The 25,767-nt window shown below is 36.9% G+C and overlaps 5 protein-coding genes across 5 annotated transcripts; 4 read left to right on the top strand and 1 right to left on the bottom strand.

Moving 5' to 3' along the window:
- Window positions 1-7,164: 7,164 nt before the first annotated feature.
- LOC131015109 (sugiol synthase-like) lies at window positions 7,165-8,941 on the top strand. The gene is given in 2 exon segments (XM_057943360.1): window positions 7,165-7,711; window positions 7,713-8,941. Coding segments are annotated over 2 exon segments (1,485 nt in total). The 5' UTR covers window positions 7,165-7,213; the 3' UTR covers window positions 8,700-8,941.
- Window positions 8,942-12,510: 3,569 nt separating this feature from the next.
- Window positions 12,511-14,806, top strand: LOC131015108 (ferruginol synthase-like). The gene is given in 3 exon segments (XM_057943359.1): window positions 12,511-13,429; window positions 13,431-13,562; window positions 14,082-14,806. Coding segments are annotated over 3 exon segments (1,488 nt in total). The 5' UTR covers window positions 12,511-12,682; the 3' UTR covers window positions 14,691-14,806.
- A 571-nt stretch (window positions 14,807-15,377) lies between these two features.
- LOC131019093 (uncharacterized) lies at window positions 15,378-18,538 on the top strand. The gene is made up of 7 exons (XM_057947776.1): window positions 15,378-15,383; window positions 15,530-15,622; window positions 15,776-15,868; window positions 15,966-16,083; window positions 17,346-17,434; window positions 17,522-17,747; window positions 17,843-18,538. Exons 1-7 carry the CDS (start codon window positions 15,378-15,380, stop codon window positions 18,304-18,306), a joined length of 1,089 nt encoding a protein of 362 aa, XP_057803759.1. The 3' UTR covers window positions 18,307-18,538.
- Window positions 18,539-19,688: 1,150 nt separating this feature from the next.
- On the top strand, window positions 19,689-20,595 carry LOC131015107 (uncharacterized). The gene is made up of 2 exons (XM_057943358.1): window positions 19,689-20,070; window positions 20,137-20,595. The coding sequence occupies exons 1-2, from the start codon at window positions 19,735-19,737 to the stop codon at window positions 20,509-20,511; spliced, it is 711 nt and encodes a 236-aa protein (XP_057799341.1). The 5' UTR covers window positions 19,689-19,734; the 3' UTR covers window positions 20,512-20,595.
- A 408-nt stretch (window positions 20,596-21,003) lies between these two features.
- Window positions 21,004-23,227, bottom strand: LOC131015106 (uncharacterized). The gene is made up of 3 exons (XM_057943357.1): window positions 22,792-23,227; window positions 21,899-22,254; window positions 21,004-21,815 (listed from the first exon to the last, which is right to left on the bottom strand). Exons 1-3 carry the CDS (start codon window positions 22,808-22,810, stop codon window positions 21,222-21,224), a joined length of 969 nt encoding a protein of 322 aa, XP_057799340.1. The 5' UTR covers window positions 22,811-23,227; the 3' UTR covers window positions 21,004-21,221.
- Window positions 23,228-25,767: the final 2,540 nt, after the last annotated feature.

Genomic DNA, 25,767 nt, shown 5'->3' with positions numbered 1-25,767 from the left:
ACTCTTGAAACAACAATGTAGTTAGGTTGGATTTGAATCTTAATAGCAAATTTAGGAAAAATAAAATGAATCTAATAATAACATTGAAATTTTTGAAGAATGTATTGAATGCATGTGTAGAGAGAGAAAGAGAAAGTATTTTTATTTCAGTTAATGAGTAAATAATGATTTTACACATGAGAATCATATTTATAAATTACAAAGCAAATAATTAATGGGTGATTCTATTCATAGCCCTCATTTTACTCTTTAAAGCCACCTATTTAATAAAATATTAAAAATATTTATATATAGACTATTTTACCCCTTAGCCCCATATTTTTTATTGTTTGACGTTCCTTTGCCTCCTAATTCTGACGAATAATCTCCTCTTCATCTCTTAAACTTCTTCTTTCACTTACTTCTAGGTTTATTATCAAGTTCCTGACCTCAGGTTGTCTCCTTCGAGAAACAATATCACAAGGGAAAATCCCATCAATCAATGACATCATCAATTTACAACATCTTAAAAATTTACCATAAAAAATTATTATTTTCACTAATAAGACAATCAATCAGTAAATCAATGGTAAAGACTAAAGAGAGTAAAGCTGCAATACTTTTTTTTTGAGGTACTATTATACTTTTATTTTGTTAAAATGTAAAATTAAAATTGTAGTATTGCTTTTAGTAGTTAGTGTTTTACACTTTTTACTAGCCTCTATACAGGTTTCCTTATTGTAAGTTTTGTGATAACTTTTCACAATGTAATTCAAGAGATTTTCCCCAATTTACTGTTTCTCTTCTTTTCTTCCGTATGTTTCAATTTCTTCAGTTTTTCAACATATTTCTACATAGATGATGTAATTGGACTAAGATCCGTAAAGTTTATACTGAACATCTAGACACAAAGTTTCCATTCAAAGCAGACCATTGATACCTTCTTTACAGCGAGATCATAGTTATTGACTTAGAGCATTCCTTGATAGCCTACTTGATAGTGTTTGTGTTATTGAGTAGGTAGTGCTGCATTGGGGTTCCTTGATAGCTTACTTGATTTTTTTAGTTTTTAAAGAGAGAGAGAAATTTTTAAAAAGGAGAAGAGAATTAAAAAAAAAAAAAAAATCACTCGAGCATACTCGAAAACTCGAGTAGCTCCTCCCTGCAACGCCTACTCGAGTGCAATACTCGAGTTCGAGTAAGGCATCGAGGATGCCGTTGCCAATGCTCTTACAGAAATAGCCAGTGCAATGTTGCCGAGAGGATATTGGAAAAACACATTGATTAGCGCAAAGCCTTAAAGAATGTTTTGTATATTTTCAACACTCACCAAAATCGTTTCTGGGCAATTCCAACAGACTAGCATATATACCATGTGTGGGCACGCCCGTTTTTCAACAGATTATTATCTTAATTGTAGCGTGCCCAGCTCTTTGGCGATGCGAACCTGAGCCCAGGAACAGGAACAATTTCAGTGAGTTGCAGAGATTTACGGCTATGGCTATAGGTCAAAATGGTAAATTCATAATTATTTTATACATATTATTTTAAATTGGAGGCTACGAGTAAAATATGGGCTATGAATAGAATCACCCATAATTAATAATATAGCATTAAGGTCCATTAATCGAGGCAATTGGGCCCATGTCTCGTTACAACATTTTATGTCTTGGAGTGGCCCATCGAAGTTGGCAGAGTTGAGCCATAAGGTTAATGCAGAGTTGAGCTCCAAAGTTGTGTGGAGCTAAGCTCTAAAGTTGGCGGAGCTGACCGCAAAGATTAATGTTTGGTAGAGCTAAAGTGCTAAGCTCTTTTTTTGTCTTATTCTTTCGTCCTTGATTGAATTCCACACATAATTTAGCATGACATAAACAAAACAATAGCTAAGCTCTTTTGATTGTCATGGCATACGAAACAATAGAAAATTGCCTTCGTTCGAACATAAATAGAAGTCATGGATCTAATTTAGCATAAACGAAACAATAATTTATGCTCACACATTTTAGAAATAAATTCTAATTGGTTGATTGTATATACTGTTAAATTTTAAATAAGGAAATTTATGGTGATATACAGACAACTAATAATATTGAGTTAAATAATATATGGGATATATATACCATATAATAATATTTTCAAAATACTATAGATTTTTGTATATAATATATGAAATCCATTATAACAATTTATGCTATTGTCATACTCCTTTTAGTAATTCAATAGATTTGAGGGGGTTCTCAGGTTAGGCCTAAGAGAGAGTTATAGTCATAATTAGGAGTATATGATTTCACTAAATTTAAAAATAAGTTCCTCTTGGAATTTTCAACTTTTTTGCAGCTGCTGAAAGTTACTGTTACCGAATTTCCAACGCCGCGCCTATATATTATTTGGAGTGCCTATGTATATAATATATGTAGCTATAAAAAATTAAATTAGAACTTTCTCTTCCGTGACACGTAGAAATTAGTTTGCACCTGAGCTACATATATTACTCATATTTGACTATAAGATTAGTTTAGCTATAAAAAATTATTCCGTGACACGTGAATTAGGTTGCACCTGAGCTACATATATTACTCATATTTGACTATAAGACTAGTTTAATTATATGACACATTGACTGCAATTTCTGACAGCAATGCCCTCTACATTTAATTAAATATTTTAAATATCAGCCGAATCACGAATTTTCATTTGATTTGTAATTTTTGACTCAACTTTTAAAATATTACAAATACACAAATTCTCCTGTCATATCGAATGTATTGGTGAAACGGGTTGAATCGGGGTTGGGGCGCAAGTCTAAGTGCGGGTTTGGGCGAGTTTGAGCACGGATCGGGGTGGATCTGGGCGCGAATCGCGGCTCTGGGCTGAATAATTTAAAGTTGTATTGTTGTGATGAAAATTAATACTAATTGACATGAAGAAAAGTAATATTTCTGAAACATATATATTATCTTTCTTTATATCAATAATTACTTTTTGTTACAATAATAATTATTTGATTAAATAAGTATACTGTTGCCGCACCCACACTCTCTGCTTCTTTGACTGTCAAGACTGGTTGAAAAACTATAAATTATTTGAAGCAATTATTATTGTGATGAAAAGTAATAATCGACAGGTAAAAAAGTACTCCTTCTGTCCCAACTTTTAGTATTCATTTGAACGTAACACATGTTTTAATAAAGTGGTTGGGTGAAATTATAGTCTTACCTAGGGATGGCAATTTACCCGCGGGTAATGGATACCCGCGAAAACCCGAACCTATTAGGGTGGGTTTGAGAGGTATTTGATATCTACGGATAATTTCGTGGTTGCAGTTCACTATCCATTTAGTTCGTGGGTATGAGTTTGGATACTTACTATCCATACCCACAAAACTCGTTTACCTACGAAAAATATCCGAGAAAATACCCGTCAATTACCCGTTGAATTTGTTATAAATTTATAATTAAATTTTATTTTGCGGGTATCCGGCGGATAGTGGTTGACGAGTATCCGGCGGATAGTGGGTGACGGGTATCCGACGGATAGCAGGTGGTGAATACCCGACGGATAGCGGGTTCGTGGATACCCGACGGGTAGCGGGTATCCGCGAGTGGCGAGTTTGGATACCATTTGATATCCAAGGATAGTTTCGTGGTTAAAAACAACTATTCATTTAATTTGTGGGTATGAGTATGTATAGTCACATCTAGGGATGGCAGTGGATCTTGAACCCGGTCCAGATCCGTGGATCCAGATCCGTTTTTACGGATCTGGATCTCAATTTTTTGGACCCGACGGATTTGGATCTGGATCTCAGTTTTGAAAACGGATCTGGATCTGAATCTTGAAATTTTAGATCCAGATCCGACCCAGATCCGACCCGTGGATCCGCTTTATTTTATATATATTTTTTATATTTTATATTTAGTTTACTAATAATATTAACTAAATTAAAAATAATAAATAAATTATATTCAAAAGAATAAAAACTAAAAGTAATTAGATAAAAGTATTTTGTGTTATATTTTTCATAATAGAAATTAGATGTTGTTGATTTTGTGAAATTTTTTTAATTTAATTTAAAAATAGTAGATCCATGGATCTGGACCCGTGGACCCTCGGATCTGACGGATCTGGATCTGGATCCAAAATTTTCAGATCCACGGATCTGGATCTGGATCTGGATCTAGTATATGAAAACGGATCTGGATCTGGTATTGGCCAGACCCGGTCCAGATCCGGCCCGTTACCATCCCTAGTCACATCCATACCCATTGTACCCGATTGCCATCCCTAGTCTTACATTTCATATGAGTGCTAAAATAATTAAAGCTAGTGCAGCAAGGGTCCCACATACTTTTACTAAAAATAGAAATAAAAACTAAAATGTGGGACAGACGAAAAAGGAAAGTCGGGTACTAAAAGGTGGAATGGAGGAAGTAATATTTTTGAAACGTTACATTTTTTTTATATCAATAAGTACCTTTTTTATAATAATAATTATTTGACCAAAATAAGTACACCACAGTCCGTACCCTTAGCTCTGCGTTCGTGCCCGTGCACCCGCTCCTCTGTCCAAGCCCGTCCCGTACCCTCCGCCCCCGCCCCTGCCCCCGCCCCCGCAACCACCCACTGGCTGCTCGCGCTCTCCCCCAGCACCCATGCCCTCTCTACACAGCTTCGCGTATGATTGGGTCGAGTCAGACTCGTTTCACTTATACATTTGGTCTCACAGAAGACTGATTCTTACAAATAAATTTTTACTTTTTTAATTAGTTTTTATAATAAAATATCCTCCAAATTTTCTTGATATGAAAATATGAAAATTGTGCTTTTTCGGATGCAGCAAGTGCAAGAAGAATTTTATGACACAAAGATCTAATACTTATCGATGAATTTTGTCAAAGCAGTTTTCAACAGTTGCATTTTTTTTTTTATAAATTAATAGTATTAAATAAAGAAAGTTGTATGTTCAATTTATTTTAGATTTGATTTGTTTTAATATATCTTTTTGTTGGTATATGCTCTAAATTTTATTCTATTCTCACTATAAGTGGCACAAAACTTTTGAACACACAAATTAAGAAGAAAGTGTAAATTGATATATTAAAAATAATATGATTTACATTTTTTTTAAAATTCATATTTTACTATTTATTTATGAAACAGTTATAACCTGACAATTCAAAATGAAATACACGTCATTTTGACAAAAGTACTATATTGTGCTCTTTTAAAGGAGAACACATTATTTCTATGATTAATATGTTGTCGTGTGTATATATAATTTCAAACAATTATAATTAGAGGAAAAACTTTTTACCCCAACCTAGTTAAAGATATTAGGGTAATAAAACTATCGGATGTCGAAATTTCATCATCATGGGCAAATATTCTCAAAGCTATGATGAACTTTACATTATCAATATGTCAGATTGGATTGGGCATTCTGAACTAAAGATGCCAAGATTATTGCAACAGAAACATTGATTATCCAAATTCCAGTTAAATAACGCCCTATTATTGACCAAATAATAATCATTGTGTGGAAATATATATGTATTGAAATGTCAAAATAAACAACGGCCGTCGCACAACGAATCCGGCCCCAATGGCCTCCTTTCTTTTTGGACTGGAAAAATGGAAACAAGTCAAGAAAAATAAATTGTTTACAAAATAATACTAATAAAGATCATAATCGAGAATCACGAGATAATAGCCAAGAACATAAGCACAGTGCATATATATAGTAGCGTAGGCTAAAAAATTAAAAAATGTCTCAAAATCTAAATAGGGAAAATTAATTAAAGACAAAAACAATTAGGGTGACATAGCAGAAACTGCAAAAGCTAATCTTAGAGCCAGGGAGGGGCTGGAAAATATTAATGGAGCCACAACACTACTAATTAATAACGTTAAAATGTGGTATATATGCCTGTGTTGGTCTAGTGGTAGATGTGGTTAATATTCAAGGACTGAGTTTCTGAGTTTGAATTTATCGTGCGATGTTTAAATTTTTTATTTACTTGTGTAATTAATAAAAAAAATTAAAACATGTGTGTGACGATCTAACACTGTAAAATGATTAATACCTAAGGTAAAGATTTAGGGTGTGTTTGCATTTTATCCCTCTAAATAGATGGATAATATAATGAGGTATAAACTTATCACTTAAAGTGAGGATTATATTTGTTATATCTTACTGGTTTGAAGATAATATATTCATCCACTCTTTATAAGATGGTATAAAATTATACCACCCTCTTTTAGGTACAAAATTATCTATTTCTCAAAAGATAAGAGTCTGTTCGAAAAATTATTCAACCTGCCCGAATTTTTATATACATCAAAATAAATGAAATATAAGGTGGTAAATATAGTTTATCCCTCCCTTTTACCTCAAATAAACGCACCCTAAAAATTTAGGATAAAATAAGTAATGGATGGGCAGAAAATGCAAAGCCTTTCCACCAATTTCGTTCCATTCTTATACAATAAAATAAACTAGATTAAAAGAGTCAAAATTGGTAGGCATAATGTGGGGACCATGACCCCTGCATAAAACAACGTACCTAGGGATGGCTCTAACTGACCTAGGGATGGCAACAAGCCATCAATATCAGATCTAGATCGGTGGATCTAAAAATTTAGATTCCATGATTTTACTGTTTTTAAATAAAATTTAAATTTTTTTTTACAAAATCAACAAAATCTAATTTTCATCATGAAAAACTAGAAAGTAGGAGTGGTCCGAGAAGGTGGTCAACGAGCTGGAGTGATCTGAGAGGTTCGAGAAGGTGGCCGACGAACTGGAGAGGGAGATGGAAGTGAGGCGGCGGGTTCACGAGTGAGGGACCGAGAGGGAGAAAGTAGAAAGTAGAAAATAGAAACTAGAAACTAGGGTTTGCAAAGTAATTCTAATTTATCTATTATTTTTAATTTTTAATATATATAATATTATTAATAAAATAAATATAAAAAATAAATAATATATATTATATAAAATAGATCTACAGGTCGGATCTGGGTCGGATCCGAATCTCAAATTTCAAGATTCAAATCCAGATTCGTTTTAAAAAATGAGATCCAGGTCCGTAAAACGGATCTAGATCCACGAATCTGGACCGGGTCCAGATCCATTGCCATCCGTAAACATATCATAAGCAGCTATAAAAGGAAAGCAAGGTCCCCCCCAATATTTCAAACATAAACATTTAAAGAGCGAAAAAGAAGAAGAGAAAATATGGATACTTTTCCTCTTCTGGCTGCACTCTTTTTCATCGGCGCCGCAACATGGTTTATCTCCTCCCGGCGGCGGAGGAACCTCCCACCGGGGCCATTCCCGTATCCGATCGTCGGAAACATGCTGCAGCTGGGGGCCCAACCCCACGAGACATTCGCCAAACTGTCAAAGAAATACGGCCCGCTGATGTCGGTCCATCTCGGCAGCCTGTACACCGTGATCGTGTCCTCGCCGGAGATGGCGAAAGAGATCATGCTGAAATACGGGACGGTGTTCTCCGGCAGAACGGTGGCGCAGGCGGTGCACGCGTGCGACCACGACAAGATCTCGATGGGGTTCCTCCCGATCGGGGCGGAGTGGCGCGACATGCGCAAGATATGCAAAGAGCAGATGTTCTCGCACCAGAGCATGGAAGACAGCCAGGGCCTCCGCAAGCAGAAGCTGCAGCAGCTGCTCGACCACGCCCACAGATGCTCCGAGCAGGGCCGCGCCATCGACTATCCGCGAGGCCGCCTTCATCACCACCCTCAACCTCATGTCCGCCACCCTCTTCTCCATGCAGGCCACCGAGTTCGACTCCAAGGTCACCATGGAGTTCAAGGAGATCATCGAGGGCGTCGCCAGCATCGTCGGCGTCCCCAACTTCGCCGACTACTTCCCCATCCTCCGCCCCTTCGACCCGCAGGGGGTCAAGCGCAGGGCCGACGTCTACTTCGGCAGACTGCTCGCTCTAATCGAGGGCTATCTCAACGACAGAATCCAATTCAGAAAGGCCAACCCCGACGCCCCCAAGAAGGATGACTTCCTCGAGACGCTCGTCGATATTCTCAACTCCAACGACAACAAGCTCAAGACCGATCACCTCCTGCATCTCATGCTCGACCTCTTCGTCGGGGGTTCGGAGACGAGCACCACCGAGATCGAGTGGATCATGGAGGAGCTCGTGGCGCACCCGGACAAGATGGCCAAGGTGAAGGCGGAGCTGAAGAGCGTGATGGGGGATGAGAAGGTGGTGGACGAGTCGCTCATGCCCAGGCTGCCGTATCTGCAAGCGGTCGTCAAGGAATCCATGCGGCTGCACCCGCCGGGCCCACTCCTTCTTCCTCGCAAGGCGGAGAGCGATCAAGTCGTCAACGGCTACCTCATCCCGAAAGGGACTCAGGTGCTCATCAACGCGTGGGCCATGGGCAGAGACTCCACCATCTGGAACAATCCAGATGCCTTCCAACCCGAACGCTTCCTCGATAACAAGATCGACTTCAAAGGCCAAGATTACGAGCTCATTCCCTTCGGGTCGGGTCGGCGGGTCTGCCCCGGCATGCCCCTCGCCAACCGCATGCTGCACACCGTCACCGCCACGCTCGTTCACAACTTCGATTGGAAGCTCGAACGCCCCGATGCGCCCCTCGCCGAGCACCAGGGCGTGTTGTTTGGCTTCGCCGTGCGCAGGGCTGTGCCGCTCAGGATCGTTCCGTATAAGGCATGATGTGATTCACGTATGCGTGCGACTTCGATGGCAAATAAATTTGGCTGCTCATAGCGCCGTCACCAATGATTAGTCTACTTATATGTGTACTAAATGTTTTTTCATTCATGACCAATATATATGTTAGATGTTTTATATATGTTGAATTTAAATTTTACGTCCTATAAAATGTAATGTCATGGGAATTTTGTGTGAGCTAGTTTGAGTAAATAATTAGCACACTGCGAGTGTACAAGTGCAAATTAATGTGCAATTATGTATATTAGAGAGCAAGATCGTATGTGTAAAGACCGGATGAAATTGAACAATAAAATACTACTTATGATAATATAGAAAATAGTTATCATACCAATGAACGTCGTTTACCACCTAATAATTCCTGCAATCAGAATTAGAATAGTATAGCAATAAGTAGGGTCACAAATTGATTAATAATCCCAATTTTGATTAATAACTAAGAAAAAACAAGTAAAATAGCAAACAAGATTTAAATCAAGAATAAAATATTTCAAATAAATTCACACTCGTCACTAGTCTGCTCATAGACACAAATATAAATTAATCCTCATGGATACCGTGAATGCAGCGGACATAGCCCAATTCTTACTTATTTTATCGATAGTTAGTTGTAGATATATACCATATCTAACTATTTCCATTATTAAAGCACAACCTAGTTGGAAACGTCAAATCTAGATTTAATGTTTCAATAGCAACAAATTACCCAAGAAACGCAAGTAATAATTCGTCTACCAATTTATTACCTACGGCCTATACGATAGTTTTGTCACTAATCAGTCCGATTCCAACAATTATGGATTGGAGAAAATAATTGACACTAATCTGAATTAACCTAAGGTGATCAGACTAAAAAAAATCATATTAAAACTTTCTACTCAGGAAACAAATCAAAATCAAATAAATTAATAAACAATTAGGTCTTATATATTTTAAACTGATATTTCATTATTCTTATCGAATTTAGCTACTCATATTATTAAAATTAAACGCAATAAAATATAAAGAAAATATAATTAGATATAAGCATTAAGAAAATCAGTTGATACTTATTAGCGAATCAAAAATTATTTAATTGTAGAACTTCGTTGAGCATCAAAACATGAATAAACCAAAAATCACAAATTCTCGTCCAAAAGCTTTCAGCCAGCCACACGTTCGCGGCCATTTAATTTCTTTATTTAATATTGTAAATTTATATAAAATTTTTATAAAAAAATCCACTGTTCAACCGCCAATCCCTGTTACATCCTGACCTCCTTGCCAAGAAAGCTCCCCAAATATATATCGTTTAATGGGCCAAAAGGCTCCCATAATATATTTCATTTAATGGGCCAAAGTATTACTCCAAATCAAATTCTTAGCCCAAATTAACGACACCTTTGTGGTTTTAATTATAAATAATAATAGTAATAATTTTCGAATTTTGCATCAACTTCTCTTTTTCTTCTAATTTCTTTCACTCAACTCCATCAACATCGAACTTTTAAATTCCTACACCAAAAATCACTTGAATGTGTATATTAAATTCCACTAAAACACAAATAAAAATATGAACAGCTAAAATACACATCACATGCCATAAGTACATGAAAATAATTTTGTTTAGAAGAGAGTAAGGTTGGATCCACAAACACCTAAAATACAGAATATAAAGTCACCCACGAGCTAGATTACACAACCTCAGATCTGGTGATACTTAAGATAACATATTAATCAATGAAAATTACAATATTAATCAACTTCAAATTAGGGTTGATTGGTTGTAAATGCACAAATTATTATTATATTTTTATTTCTTTATGTGATTAAAAATAAAACACTCAAATTTTGAAAGTGTTTCAAACTCACCTCGTATGTATTACTATAAATTACCTATGTACTTTCAGTCGAATAATTAACACCACGATCAGATTATTGTAAGCTCAAACTCAAAATATTTAACCTTATGCATTCATATTTTTATGATTAATCCAAGACGCGCACCCTAATATCCCAATGTTGGATTTTAATACCGAAGATTGCTGGTAAATTACCTCAAAGTTGCTGCCTGACACACTAAATATATTTTGACAAGGAGTTTGATCCCGGTGCTAAATTTTGAATTCTGGCTAAGTTTCAAACACTTTCAAAAATTTATTTATTTTTTTGTTAAGTATTTTATCTCGTGAAAAGTCAAAATTCGATAATAACTTGTACATTTACGTACAGATGATCAATATCACTTTAAATTTTAAGCTATTTATTCACTATTAATTATATTTTAAACTATTAACTTTTTAATTTTAAATTATTAATTTTGTATCAATTTTTTACTCCAAAAATTTGACGCGACTCGTCGGATAATGTATTTAATTTTTTTTAGCGTACATGACGTCATTATATGCCTTACTAATTTAAAATTCAAAGGGTTAAAAGTGGATGAAGGGTAAAATTAATACAAAATTGATAGTTCTAGATTTTAAAAGATGTTTTCGATAATTTAGGATATAATTAATAGTGCGAAAATAGTTTGAAATTTAAAGTGATAGTATTCCTTAATTAATTCATTATTAGAGATATAATGGGTCCACAAAATTTTGTAAGATAAATAATTGTTTATTATTCAATTATAGGTAGATTAATTAAGATTCCCGGCGTCATTTGTTTCTATTATATAATTTATACTAATAGAAAAAGTGCATTGGACACAAAATGTAGGTGATCTATTTTATCCCTTCTACATATTTTATTTTAAGATTAATTTTATAAATTAAATCTTATTATATATTTATAAAAATATACTATTAATTTATTAGTCGTTACACTAAATATGTTTAGTATAGTTTAGATTAGGAGTAATTTAATGGAAAATTTGGGCGATGCTATATTATAGAATTAATACTATTTGTATTAATACAAGACATGATTTGTATTAAATATTATATGAGTTTAGATTAGGAGTAATCTAATAGAAAATTTTGGCAATGCTATATTAAAGGATTAATACTATTTGTCGGCTCATACAAAAATGAACGAACCGACCTAAGAAATCTATTTGTTTTTTTTTTTTTTTGCATTGTCATAATATCAATTTTTATTATCGTGATTTTTTTTTTAAAATTCAGATCAAATATATTCAATTAATTTTTTTTTTATATTTATAAATATAATAATTGAGTTGATATCAATTTTATATAAATATGGAAATATAATAACGTTTTCGGCGCAGTATAGAAAAAGTTCATTAGGCACAAAATGTAGATTGTCAATTTTATCCTTACTACGTATTTTATTTTAAGGTTAATTTTGCAAATTACATATTACTATATATTTATAAGAATATATTAATTTATTAATTATTACACTAAATGTATTTTATATATATATATATATATATATATATATATATATATATATATATATATAGTTTAGATTAGGAGTAATATAATAGAACATTTGGGCGATTGATCTATATTAGAGGATTAATACTAGCTATTTGTATTAATACAAGACATGTTATTTGTATTAAATATTATATGAGTTTAGATCTAAGAGCAATCTAATAGAAAATTTAGGCGATGCTATATTAAAGGAATACTAATACTATATTCAATAAAATATATAAAAATATATAAAATTTGTAGATAGATCAAGATTCCCGGCACCGTTTGTTTCGTTATAATATATAATAAAAAGTCAATCCAATATGTCAGAATATTATTTTTCTTGCAATCGAGTCCAAGTGAGTGTCATCCGATAGCGGCATATCCGAATTCTAAATTGTTATTATTAGAGCCAAACAAAAATAGTCAGTCAATATGCATTCATTTATTATTATTATCAGCTGCCAGTGTTGAATATCAGCAAACTCACTCATATTTTACTCACACAATTCTAACTAGTTTATTTACGCATATATATAAAAAGGCCAACTCCCACTAAGAGTGTAGAGACAGCCACCAAACTTGAAGAAGAGATAAAAAATGGAGTCCTCTCCTCTCCTCGCCGCGCTCTTCTTCATCGCCGCGACGATAACATTCCTCTCCTTCCGGCGCCGGAGGAACCTCCCTCCGGGGCCGTTCCCCTACCCGATCGTCGGAAACATGCTGCAACTCGGCGCCAACCCTCACCAGGTGTTCGCGAAGCTCTCAAAGAGATACGGCCCGCTGATGTCGATCCATCTCGGCAGCCTCTACACCGTGATCGTCTCCTCCCCGGAGATGGCGAAGGAGATCCTCCACAGGCACGGGCAGGTCTTCTCCGGCCGCACCATCGCGCAGGCGGTGCACGCGTGCGACCACGACAAGATCTCCATGGGGTTCCTCCCCGTGGCCAGCGAGTGGCGCGACATGCGCAAGATATGCAAGGAGCAGATGTTCTCCAACCAGAGCATGGAGGCCAGCCAGGGCCTCCGCCGCCAGAAGCTGCAGCAGCTGCTCGACCACGTCCAGAAATGCTCCGACAGCGGCCGCGCGGTCGACATCCGCGAGGCCGCCTTCATCACCACGCTCAACCTCATGTCGGCCACGCTCTTCTCCTCGCAGGCCACCGAGTTCGACTCCAAGGCCACCATGGAGTTCAAGGAGATCATCGAGGGCGTCGCCACCATCGTCGGCGTGCCCAACTTCGCCGACTACTTCCCCATCCTCCGCCCCTTCGACCCGCAGGGGGTCAAGCGCAGGGCGGATGTTTTCTTCGGCAAATTGCTCGCCAAAATCGAAGGGTATCTCAACTGAGAGGCTCGAATCGAAGAGGGCCAATCCCAATGCGCCAAAGAAGGATGACTTTTTGGAGATAGTGGTTGATATTATTCAGGCCAACGAGTTCAAGTTGAAGACGCATCACTTCACCCATCTCATGCTGGTAAATACTTCATCATATTTTTGGAATAATTTTATTGCGTTAAACATATTTTATTTCTCCAACTTTTGTCGTTTCTTTCCAAATATTCTCAATTGTCGTTTTCTATTAAATATCCACAACATTTAGACATTAGAACGATGAGTCATTTTACCAGATTCTTAGATAAAGTTTTGTTTAATTTTTTCAACTTCAACCAATAAAACAATGTTGCCAAATTTTGTATATTGTGATAATTTTTAGAAAACGCTGAAAGTTTAGGGTTTTTGAATAGAAAATGAAAACCGGGGACTTTTTTAAAAATTCATTGAAAGTTTATGATTAATCTCAATTTTATCTCATGGAAAAAATCAGAAAATCGAAAATTTATGTATTTACTCCAGCTCTACTCACATTTTATTAAAATTCGTGTTGTTCATATAATGTAACAATGTTTTTAATATATTCTAAATTTCTAAGTTTAGTTGTGAAACTAGATTTTGGTCATAGTTGGTGTATTTACCGACTTTTTTCTACGATCAGGACTTGTTCGTGGGAGGATCAGACACGAACACGACCTCGATCGAGTGGGCCATGTCGGAGCTAGTGATGAACCCGGACAAGATGGCTCGACTGAAGGCGGAGCTGAAGAGCGTGGCCGGAGACGAGAAGATCGTGGATGAGTCGGCGATGCCGAAGCTGCCGTACCTGCAAGCGGTGATAAAGGAGGTGATGCGGATCCACCCGCCGGGCCCACTGCTCCTCCCTCGCAAAGCGGAGAGCGATCAGGAGGTGAACGGCTATCTCATCCCCAAGGGAACTCAGATACTCATCAACGCGTATGCGATAGGGAGGGATCCGAGTATCTGGACCGACCCGGAGACGTTCGACCCGGAACGCTTCCTCGATAACAAGATAGACTTCAAGGGCCAGGATTACGAGCTCCTTCCGTTCGGGTCGGGTAGACGGGTCTGCCCCGGCATGCCGCTCGCGACCCGGATCCTGCACATGGCTACGGCGACTCTGGTTCATAACTTCGACTGGAAACTGGAAGATGACTCCACGGCGGCCGCCGATCACGCCGGCGAGTTGTTTGGGGTGGCCGTGCGCAGGGCAGTTCCGCTTAGGATTATGCCAATAGTTAAATCTTAGATTTTCCGATTTCTCTTGCAATCGGCTGAATAAAATTTCCATAAATTGTAGTATATATAACGTTTCATGTTTTGTACTTTTATTTTGTGATGAATATATAAGAATAATTTGATAAATTTATATTTTTATAATTAATCTTTTTTTTTTGGTCCTGAAAAATAATGAATTTTAGTAAATATGTTATTGAGAATGAAATGATTTCTTTTGTAAGGGAAATGATGAATTTTCAAATTTAAAGTATACATTAGAAAATTAAGTTTTAAAGTTGTGAGCTTTGAAGATTCAATAATAAACAATTTAAGTTTGACTTTGAAGATAAGCTTGACTTGATTATTATTAAGTGCCTTGTGGATCACATTTGATGTGAAATCTTTTCCAAATTTTTTATGTTGAGTAATTAGTTGGCATATGTCGTACCATTGACCTAATCGCCATTATAAAACGACTAAGCGTTCAGTCATTTAGGGCCCGTTTGATATGGGTTTATAGGCAGGATAAATTAAATTAATCCATATTAGTGTGATGTTTGATATCACGTGCAGCTAATATGGTCAAACCCTACTTAATCCTACTTCCCCATGCTATTTCGTGGGATTAACCCATACTAATAATCTGCCCACCCCCCCTCGGATAAATTTTATACAGAGAAGTTGGATTAAAATTCTGCTACCCTCATCACGCCAATCGATGCAAGTACCCAAACCCTAGTTCCTCAACCCATTTTCCCATTACCATTTTCGCCTATGCCTCCACGCCTCTCTCTCTCTCACAAACCGAAGCAGAATTTCAGGTCGTCTGCCGATTTCCATCTCTGCTGATTTTCGAGGCGACGGCGGTAGGGTTATCTCGTCGCCGGCAACGGAAAGATTAGAAATTTGGGTCGCCGGCCTCGTTGTCCTCGTCGTAGGCTCGAGCAGCATCTGGGAAAGAAGGTGAGAACATTTTCTGCTATTTTAATCTTCCTTTACAAATCGAATTTCATGTTATTTTCTACCATTGAAACCCATAATTTTCGATCGATCTAATCAGATTTCAACTTATTTGCTGATTTCCATCTCTGCTGATTTTCGAGGCGACGGCGGTAGGGTTATCTCGTCGCCGGCAACGGAAAGATTAGAAATTTGGGTCGCCGGCCTCGTTGTCCTCGTCGTAGGCTCGAGCAGCATCTGGAAAAGAAGGTGAGAACATTTTCTGCTATTTTAATCTTCCATTACAAATCGAATTTCATGTCATTTTCTACCATTGAAACCCATAATTTTCGATCAATCTAATCAGATTTCAACTCTTTTGCTGATTTCCCTCTCTGGTGCTTTTCGCGGCGGCGACAACAGGCTTCGGTCGATTTCAAAAACCTTCTCATCGTTGTGGGCTTGTGAATCATCTTGTATTTCAGGTGAGCAACATTTCTTTGTCCGCCGATTTTTTGGGTGCAACATTTCTGTTGTATTCCAATTTTTTGTTGAGTTGCTCGTAATTCCGCCTGCCCCTAATCAGTAAATTTGAAAGGGATTTGCTGTTGGTGATAAATGTTTAGGTTCTGTTGTTGTTGGAGTTTTTTGTTGAGTTGCTTGGAATTGAGTCCGCCCTTTATCAGTAAATTTCAATGGGATTTGGTGTCTTATGTTAAATATTAATTGGGGGTTTGATGATAAATAATGCTCTGTTGTTGTTGGAGTTTTTTGTTGAGTTCTTGGAATTTCATCTGCCCTTTATCAGTAAATTTCAATTGGATTTGGTGTCTTATGTTAAATATTAATTGGGGGTTTGATGATAAATAATGCTCTGTTGTTGTTGGAGTTTTTTGTTGAGTTCTTGGAATTTCATCTGCCCTTTATCAGTAAATTTCAATGGGATTTGGTGTCTTATGTTAAATATTAATTGGGGGTTTGATGATAAATAATGCTCTGTTGTTGTTGGAGTTTTTTGTTGAGTTGCTTGGAATTTCATCTGCCCTTTACCAGTAAATTTCAATGGGATTTGGTGTCTTATGTTAAATATTAATTGGGGGTTTGATGATAAATAATGCTCTGTTGTTGTTGGAGTTTTTTGTTGAGTTCTATAATTTCATCTGCCCTTTATGACTGACGCATTATACCATGTTGAACTGACTGTTGGGTATTCATTTTTCGCTGCGGTGGCTGTATTACTATGTTAGTGATGCATTTTTCATATTATTTGACTTTAATTCTCAAATATTTCATTGAATTTAGAAAATGCCTGGAAGGGAAGACATTCGGGCGCGTGACATGCAATTTGTTTTGATGCAAGAAATTTTGCGAGTACATGTCATAAAAGTGTGTTTGTTATTCGCGTATTATTATAAGACCAGATTAGGCAAGAGACGACGTGATTCAGGACCCCTAAAATGGGAGATAATCAGTAAAATGCCTGACCAAAATAAACACTTAAACCGATTATATGGTATTAGCGATGTTGACTGTATATCGAACCTTCGAATGGATCGTAGGACGTTTGCACGCCTTTGTGTTATTCTACGGGACCGGGGGGGTTTGGTTGACGGTCGCTTCGTTACTGTGCCTGAACAAGTAGCCATGTTTCTTTCAGTCTTAGCACACCATAAAAAAAATCGTGTTGTTAGGTTTGATTTTTGGCGCTCAGGCCAAACAATATCGCACTATGTGCATACTGTCTTAGGGGCTATTATACGACTTCATGACCTATTCTTGTCCAAGCCAGAGGCTGTTCCCGCGGATTGTAGCGATCCACGGTGGCGTTGGTTTAAGGTATTAATACCGTGACTATATCAAATTTTAATCATTATCTAGTGTTATTGGTCTTGTATATTAATTTGATGTGTGTGTTGTGAATAGGGCTGTTTAGGTGCGTTAGACGGCACGTATGTGAGTGTCACGGTAGGAAATGAGGACAAACCCCGTTATAGAACAAGGAAGGGGCAAATTTCAACCAATGTGTTAGGTGTTTGTGATCGTCATTGTAATTTCAGTTACGTCTTGGCCGGTTGGGAAGGTTCGGCTGCAGACTCTAGGGTCTTACGAGATGCAATTAGAAGACCTCACGGCCTTAAGGTCCCAAGGGGTAATTAAATATTTTGACTAATTTCAATAATTAGACATGTTTTTTCGATATTTTGATAATTATTTACAAATTTGTATTTCTTTTTTTATTGATAGGGAAGTATTATTTGTGTGATAATGGATACGCGAATAGCGAAGGCTTCCTAACGCCGTTCAAAGGCGTTAGGTACCATTTGAAAGAATGGGGACCGAACAATGCACGACCTCAAAATAAAGAAGAACTTTTTAATTTGAGACATAGTAAAGCGAGGAACGCCATAGAGAGAGCTTTTGGGATATTGAAGATGAGATGGGGTATCCTTAGATCACCTTCTTTTTATCCGATTCGAGTGCAAAATCGAATTATCATGGCATGTTTTTTAATCAACAACTTCATTCGAAAGGAAATGCCCATAGACCCCATTGAAGAACAATTAGATGCCATGCCCCCACAAAACGGTGCAATGCTAGAAGAGGCACCCGATGAATTCGTTGAACAAGTCGAAAGTTCCCCTCAATGGCAAGAAGCGAGAAATGCCTTAGCCGAATCGATGTGGTTGCAATATATCAATAACAACTAGATACTTTATTTCACTATTGTATTGACAAACTATTTTTTTTTTTTTTCTAGTTTTCAAGTTATATATGGGATTTGAATGTTGATGGTGTGATCTGCTTAATGTTAGTGTTCACATTTATATGAATTTGTCATCTCCATTTTTGGAGCCTTTGAATCACCTTGTTGAATTAATTTGTAAACTACAATTTGGAGCAGGATCTTTTTATATTATATATGATGTGATTGGGTTTTCATTGCCTTTGAATGTGCTTGTTCTAATTTATATCTCTCTATATAGACAGATGCTACTGTTCAGTCGAATTGTATATAAGATAATTTTATGGTATGAATTATATTATATATGATGTGATTGGGTTTTCGTTGCCTTCGATATTTTTATTGTATAGACAGATGCTACTGTTATTTGTTATGCAGATTTGATACAAGTTTTATGATATGACAATGGAATTTTTTATATTCTCAGTTTGTATTTGACACTTCTAATTTTGGAGGTATATTGTATATTGTGTTGATGCGTTTTGCTATGTTTCACATAGGATGGAGGACGCTCCTCAATGTAGTTGTGGCAAGGGAACAATGAATCTCAAGTGCGCCGGATATGGCTCAATGAACCCGGGCCGTTTCTACTACAAGTGTCCAACGGGCAAAAACCATTGGAGAGGATTCCATTGGTATGATGAATATCATCGTTTGGGGATGCATGAAGTGCCTCACCAAGGTGAGTTCGCGCCACATGTGCAACACAACGAGGTGAACGGATTAGAGATGCCGGGAGTGTGCTATGGAGTTGGACCGCATCGGGGAATTTTTGAGTTCCTTAGGGCTGCTATTTGTTTCACAATTTTAGTTCTCGTTCTAGGCATTTTGATAGGCAAGCTTATGTGACGCGTGAATGTTGGTATGTTGTAGTTGAAAGTACTAGTTTATGGCATATTTTGGATTTGATTTTGGATAGTTGAAAGTACTAGTTTATGTCATATTTTGGATTTGATTTTGGGTTAGTCGATATTTTGTTGCCATTGTAAGACAAGTAAGAATTTGAATTTGATTGTGTAGGAATTTGTGTTCAATATTTGAAGTCCTTAAATTTTCGATACTAATGTTCTATTTCCAAAGTCAAAATGTTGGAATCTGCAAGGCACATGAAAAATAGTAATCAAATATGTGTAATTCCAATAATTTAGAGGATAGAGGTAGTCAAAAGCTTTTAATGGCAAATTCATAAAAAAAACGCCAAGTGTTGATTGATTGCATGCAACTCCAACTACACATATTAACTTCCAACAACTTCCTATTTAATTGAGTCCACAAAATGCTATCATCTCCAATCTATAAATAGTGAAGTGCAGCCTTATTTCCTTCACATATTTGGATAGGCAAAAATCGTGTGAAACAGTTAGAAACTATCATACACTAATTTCCCTATAAAATGTTCCCACCTGTTGGCTCGCAATCTCTTTTCCTCTATCCTTGCAAGTGGGATGGGGAGAAGGATAAAATGCTACTAGTCTCTTTAATTGAGAAGATTGACGAATGTAGGCCAACACCACCCCACTTATCGCCACATGCGCTCATCGAAGCGATGTTGAAGCTAAACACACAAATGGGAGCGGACGTCTCGTTGAGTGAAGTTGAGGGGCGAGTTGCCTTTCTACATGATCGTTACGTATGCTTCAAATGGTTGTGTAAGGTGAAGGAGACGCAATACGATCATGGAACCAATTCTGTTCACGCCGTCGACGAAGTGTGGCAACGATTGTTTAAGGTACATTTCGATATTTTAGAACTAAGGTGATCCGGCTTAATTGTAACTTATATTTTTTATTGATAGGAAAACCCCTTGTCTCGAGCTTATTATCATGAAGGTGAGCCGGCGTTCTTACTACTTTGCAATTTGTTTGGGATTCATGATATGAAGAATGAGAATTCCCATACATTAATCATCATTGAGGACTCCACTACCGTCGACAAACATGACAACTCTAGCGACGACGAGGTCACTTCGCCGGTGCCCAAACCCGTGGCGAGAAAGCTTTTCGTCGATGATGCTAGTTCAAGCGTATCACCGTCCATTCCAAATCCGATTAAGGTCAACCGTGGTACTCCGTGGATGACGCTAAAAAATAAATTCAAACGGCGAGAAAATCAACCCACCAAAAGAAACGAGGACGGAAGTTCTTGCGCCTCATCTTCTCCGTTCAAGTAGCGCGTGCTCGACGATATTTATGTGTTAGCAACTTTAATTATTTCGTGTTTTTTTTTTTTTGCAAGAATTTTCCATCCTTATGCATGTTCGAGTTTTAGAATTTATTTAACTGAATCTTTATGAATTTTGCTGAATTTTGCTTCATTCCTCATCTTGAATTGTTAAAACAATTGCACTTAATGACGCACCCCAAAGAAAAAAAACTTAGAAATGAAGCAAAAAATGCGTGTACCAAACTAGACAACATATTGCTGAATTTTTTCGTGTCATATGAATTCAGCAACATATAAAAACTTAGACAACATATATGAATCCCAAATTAGCAAAAACTTAGAAATGAAGCAAAAAATGCGTGTAACAATCTAGACAACATATTGCTAAATTTTTTCGTGTAATATGAATTCAGCAACATATAAAAACTTAGACAACATATATGAATCCCACATTAGCAAAAACTTAGACAACATATATGAATCCCAAATTAGCAAAAAATGACATTGAAGTCTATTAAAAACACAAATATCCCAAACTAGAAAGAGTTGAGAAACAATAAAAAGCAAATAATATCCAAAACACCATAGTAAAGTGCGATCCCAAACTAGAAAGAGTTGAGAAACAATAAAAAGCAAATAAGATCCAAATCACGATAGTAAAGTGCGTGTACCCACGTTCAAAAAAGAGACACCCCCTTGTACGAAGAAGAAGGTGAATCACTTGTCCTTCTTCGAAGCAAGAAGGAACGTGACATATGCTCCCTTCTCATCCTCGGATAGGCTAGAAAAGATATCGAGATACTCCGTTTTCTCCGCAAGCATATTGCATACAACAAACTTATCATGTTGTGAGAGCCCGGGTATGCCACTCAACTTGGCATTCACTTCTTTGCGCGCCTTTGATACGTCGAAGTCGTACCCCATTCGACATGATATAGTCTCAAGTCGTGACTCCGTGCCCCGCCCGACCTCATGCAACGCCTCAAAAAACTTCTCATCGAAACCTCCACTACGGCGCCTTTTCTTGCTTGTTGTTGGAGCCTCTTGTTCAATCGGTATGGTTTCTTGTTGATTGGGGGTTTGACTTACATTGTCCCCGGTCAAGTCATTCTCAAATATGTCGTCGAGGGAGACGTGGTAATCTCCAAGATCGTTGAGCGGGCTGCTACTCAACTTTTGATACATCTCATGCGCCGCCTCCATTAGGTCCTCCGCCTCATCGCCCGTTGCCCTATCCTTGCCAAAGATCAGCTTCCAATCCTCGTAATACGGCCAACTCTTGTAACGAAAATTAGTCACATTCTTATCAGCCTGAATAACAAGCAAAAAAACAGTCATCAAAGCACAAAACGATATAATAATGGGTTCAATGCAAGTGAGATAACTGTTCTTACAGCCACAAAGCTTTGCCACTGCTCGTCATCGCAGTCAATCATATGCTTGCCGTTGACATTGAAGCCAACCCCGCTAACTTTGAGAATGTTCCAAAGTGAATAATATGTTTTCTTCCATGTTGTCACCTTCGAGTTGATGTGGGGCGTTCCCTTCAAATCAGAGTCGGGGTACTCCTTCCTCATGGCCTCCTCGAGTTTGCTCAAATACCCGCCTCGAAATCCATTGTCGGATTTCCAACCGTTTGCAACAAGTTCTTTCAACGAGGCGAGCAACACATGTTCTTCGTGAGTGGACCAAGAACGACGCTTTTGGTCCGTCTTGTTGGGCTTGCTGGAACGGGCTGCGCCATTGCTACCTAAAATATCAATATGTAACAAAACAATGTTATGTTCGGTTACTGCCGTCAAACGGCAAAAACAATTTTCAATATTATCACACCAAACAATATTACGAAAACAATATCAATATTCAATATTATCGCAAGCAATATCGTTTATGCAACCAATATCAATATTCGTTTATTCTTCGCTGCAACCAATATCAATATTCGATTTTTATCGCACCAACCAATAGTATGACAAACAAACCCAAAAATCTCAGATGATAGTTCGACATCAACAGCAAACCATACGAAAACAAACCTAAAAATCTCACATCATAGTTTGACATTACAAAAAATCTCAACAAACCTGACGAAAACAAACATAAAAGTCTCACCAAATATCTCATTTATTCACGTTTTTTTTCTTGTAGACATTACCACATATACATGTTGTGCAGAAAAACTATGTTATATACTTTTTTTGACAAACAATATTATGTTGATAGATTTTTTTTCGAAGCCATTATATAAGAAAAGAACTTTAACGTCGGAATGGATCGGGGTGAAAACCTGTTGTTGCTTGACTCATTTTCGAGTTGCAGGAGACGGCGCTGAAAGAATGGACGAGTTCGCCTTGCTCGTACTCGGCTGCGGTTCCCGGTGCCGAGTCTACAGTGCCTGAACAATGGCTGCAGCGATGGAGGATGTATACAGCTGCTACGAGCGACTGTTTGTATCCCACGGCAAAAGAAGATGAAAGGGCCGATTGGTGTATGAATAGATTATGGGCTTTGATGGAGGACACACTTGGAATTATTAAAATTTTATGAGGTTAGTTTAGGTATTATAAAATATAATCCAACTTAATCCTATGGATATCAAACACCATATAGGATTAAGTAGACATGATATCAAACACCCATGGAATAATAAAAACCCACACTAATCCATACTAATTTCTCAGGATAATTTTAATCCTAAACAATCCTAAACAGGAAATCAAACGGGCCCTTACTGTACTATTTAACTTATCGAAACATAGTAATTTTTTTATAATTGAAATAGCTTTGATATGCCCAAAAAAATAAGAGCTTGCGAGAATCGAAGCTGATCACGTGTTTTCCTCTTTTTTAATCCATTAACGAGACGTTTAATTGGTATAATTAATAAAATATACGATTGATCAGTAATGTAATTTATTATTAAAATTATAATTTATCCAATCTCACTATTTTAATGAGACGTGAATCAAATAAACGAGCTCAAGTGATGGATATAGGTGAAGGACTTAGAATATCTCACTATTATAACCTTACTATTTTTATCTATTTAGGAGACATTTACTATTTAAGATTGATAATATACATAATTGAGTATTTTTATCTTTATCATAACAATTTTTACTCTTATCCCTTTCAATTGAATATGAGTCCTTAAGTATGTTAGCTCATGTTATAGAAATTATCACGGGTATTAGGATATCCAAAAAATTTTAATTCATATTAATAGACAATGAATAAATTTATATAGTACTTTAATCTATACAAACTAATACTCAAAATAAACGCACATAATAGTATATCGTTGTGTCACTATGTAGTCGGACAACAATGCGAGGCATGAACGTCATGTAGGGTATATATATTGAAATCAACTACCATAAAATAGTTATGGCGAGGCGACTAACAATATATATACTATGTAGGCGTTTAGTTTGAGTGATAAAGCATTATTGATAAAATAATTCATCTTAATTAAGTATTTGATTTGCATGATTGAGCCCGTAATATTGATAACTCAACTCGCATCTGATCATCCAAATGAGTGATTATTTATTACTCCAAAATTGGATGGATTATTTATTCACCCTTCCAATTCTTTTAATTTTATTAATCTTATCTATCACGTCCAACAAAAAAATACTCCTCCAATATGTATTCTACCTCGTGATTTTGCCTTTTTTTGTAACTTTGTGAATTATTGAATGTAAAAAATTGCGTGGGGAAGAAAAAGGAATAGATATTTTTGTGTTCGAATTTCACATATAAGTTTTCATAATAGATATTTCAGTAAGAATTTATCTTAGTAATAGCAAGTATAAATTGGATTTGATTAGTCCTTGAGAGAAGGCAGTTGGCAATTTGGCATCTCAACAGAAACATCAAGATTTTCTTGTAGCAAAATACAGAGCATATCATGAGTATCACTTGTTGATGTCACCCTTAGAAACGAAACTTACACATAATTTAGGATTTAATAATTAATTAAATAGTTTGTAATTAATCATTCGTGGTAGCTCGACTTATATCCCGTGCTAGAAACATATGGTTCATAACTTTATACGAGAAATCCTAAATATTCTCCCTGTTTACAACTTTCTTAATTGAATTGCAGTTTAAATTTGTCGAAATTAAAAACCTTCAAGATTACAAGCCCAAGATTAGGCTTATTGGGCTTACTGATTACATTGCAGGCCAAGCCCAAGATACAAAAACCTTATACAATTTGGGCTGATCTATCTCCACACGCACATTTTGTTGTAGCAGTAATTGGGTTTTTGCAGCATCATCATGCAATGGATGAGTTAATCCCTTGCAACAAATATTAGAAAAGATGAGAAAAGACGGATGTCACGGTGGTTGACGGCGACGGACGATCATCGGAGATGAAGAAGAAGAAGGAGTTGATGGGTGTGTTCATGCATGTGTGTGTGTCTGTTAACGTTGTGAAAAGAGAAGGAGAGAGAGCACAAGGGGAGAGGGCACAACAGGTAAGAGAGTGATGAGAGAGAAAGTGACAGGAGTTGTGTGTATTGAGTGTTGGTGAATTTCATGAATCTTAATAATTTTGTGAGAGTGTCATATGTTCATGGCTCCACATTAAATTATGTTTAGGCTTTGAGTGAAATTAATTAGAGGTTTAGTCCTCATAGGTTTGCTCTGTTCCATTCCCACGAGGGGTGATTATTAGTCTTGCAAGTCTGCTATGTTTTGTCTTCTAGGGGGCTGGTGCTGACTCCATCTCGGTCATAGCTTGATAGGGGTTTGTTAAGGAGAAACAGAGGTTACATATTTTACTCCACTAGACATTGATTAACTAAGACAAGTAATTAAAAAGTTAAAGATGGTTGGGGATGAATCCAACAATTACGAAAGTGATGTCAGTCACGTTTGACAACCTGAAACCACGAACAACGTTAGAGTCCTCTGAGGAGCACTGATGGAGGTGTCTATGGAAAGAACTCTGACGCTCAAGTTAGTGAATTGATATAAATAATAGGCGTATATGATATAAGGAAATAATAAGCAATAATAAAAAGATAGTAATAAGCGGTGTATTCGAAAAATCGAGATGTCTCGGTCATCGAAGATAGAGCTATTGAACGTTGTGGAATGACAGGCGACGGACGTCTGGCTAGTGGGGCTAATTGGGCGATCGAAACCCTAGAATGTTGTGAAGGTGGAGGCGAAATGAGTGATACGAGAGTACTGAGAGATTGTGTGCAAGTGTAAGAGTGGGTACGAGTGATAGTCGTCGATGTCCGTC

Source organism: Salvia miltiorrhiza, chromosome 3 (genome assembly GCF_028751815.1).
Source record: "Salvia miltiorrhiza cultivar Shanhuang (shh) chromosome 3, IMPLAD_Smil_shh, whole genome shotgun sequence".
NCBI classification, from domain to species: domain Eukaryota; kingdom Viridiplantae; phylum Streptophyta; class Magnoliopsida; order Lamiales; family Lamiaceae; genus Salvia; species Salvia miltiorrhiza.
Note: the sequence above shows the minus strand (reverse complement) of the source record. Positions and strands in the feature narration are given on the sequence as shown.

What these genes read in the sequence shown, in the direction of transcription:
- LOC131019093 (XM_057947776.1), top strand. An exon ending in AGCAGCATCTGGAAAAGAAG is followed by an intron (nt 15,869 to 15,965) that starts GTGAGAACATTT and finishes CAATCTAATCAG; the next exon opens with ATTTCAACTCTTTTGCTGAT. An exon ending in CACGGTGGCGTTGGTTTAAG is followed by an intron (nt 17,435 to 17,521) that starts GTATTAATACCG and finishes TGTTGTGAATAG; the next exon opens with GGCTGTTTAGGTGCGTTAGA.
- LOC131015107 (XM_057943358.1), top strand. Translation starts at nt 19,735, where the DNA reads ATGTTCCCACCTGTTGGCTCGCAATCTCTTTTCCTCTATCCTTGCAAG. An exon ending in TGTGGCAACGATTGTTTAAG is followed by an intron (nt 20,071 to 20,136) that starts GTACATTTCGAT and finishes TTTTATTGATAG; the next exon opens with GAAAACCCCTTGTCTCGAGC.
- LOC131015106 (XM_057943357.1), bottom strand. An exon ending in AGTGGCAAAGCTTTGTGGCT is followed by an intron (nt 21,816 to 21,898) that starts GTAAGAACAGTT and finishes CTTGTTATTCAG; the next exon opens with GCTGATAAGAATGTGACTAA.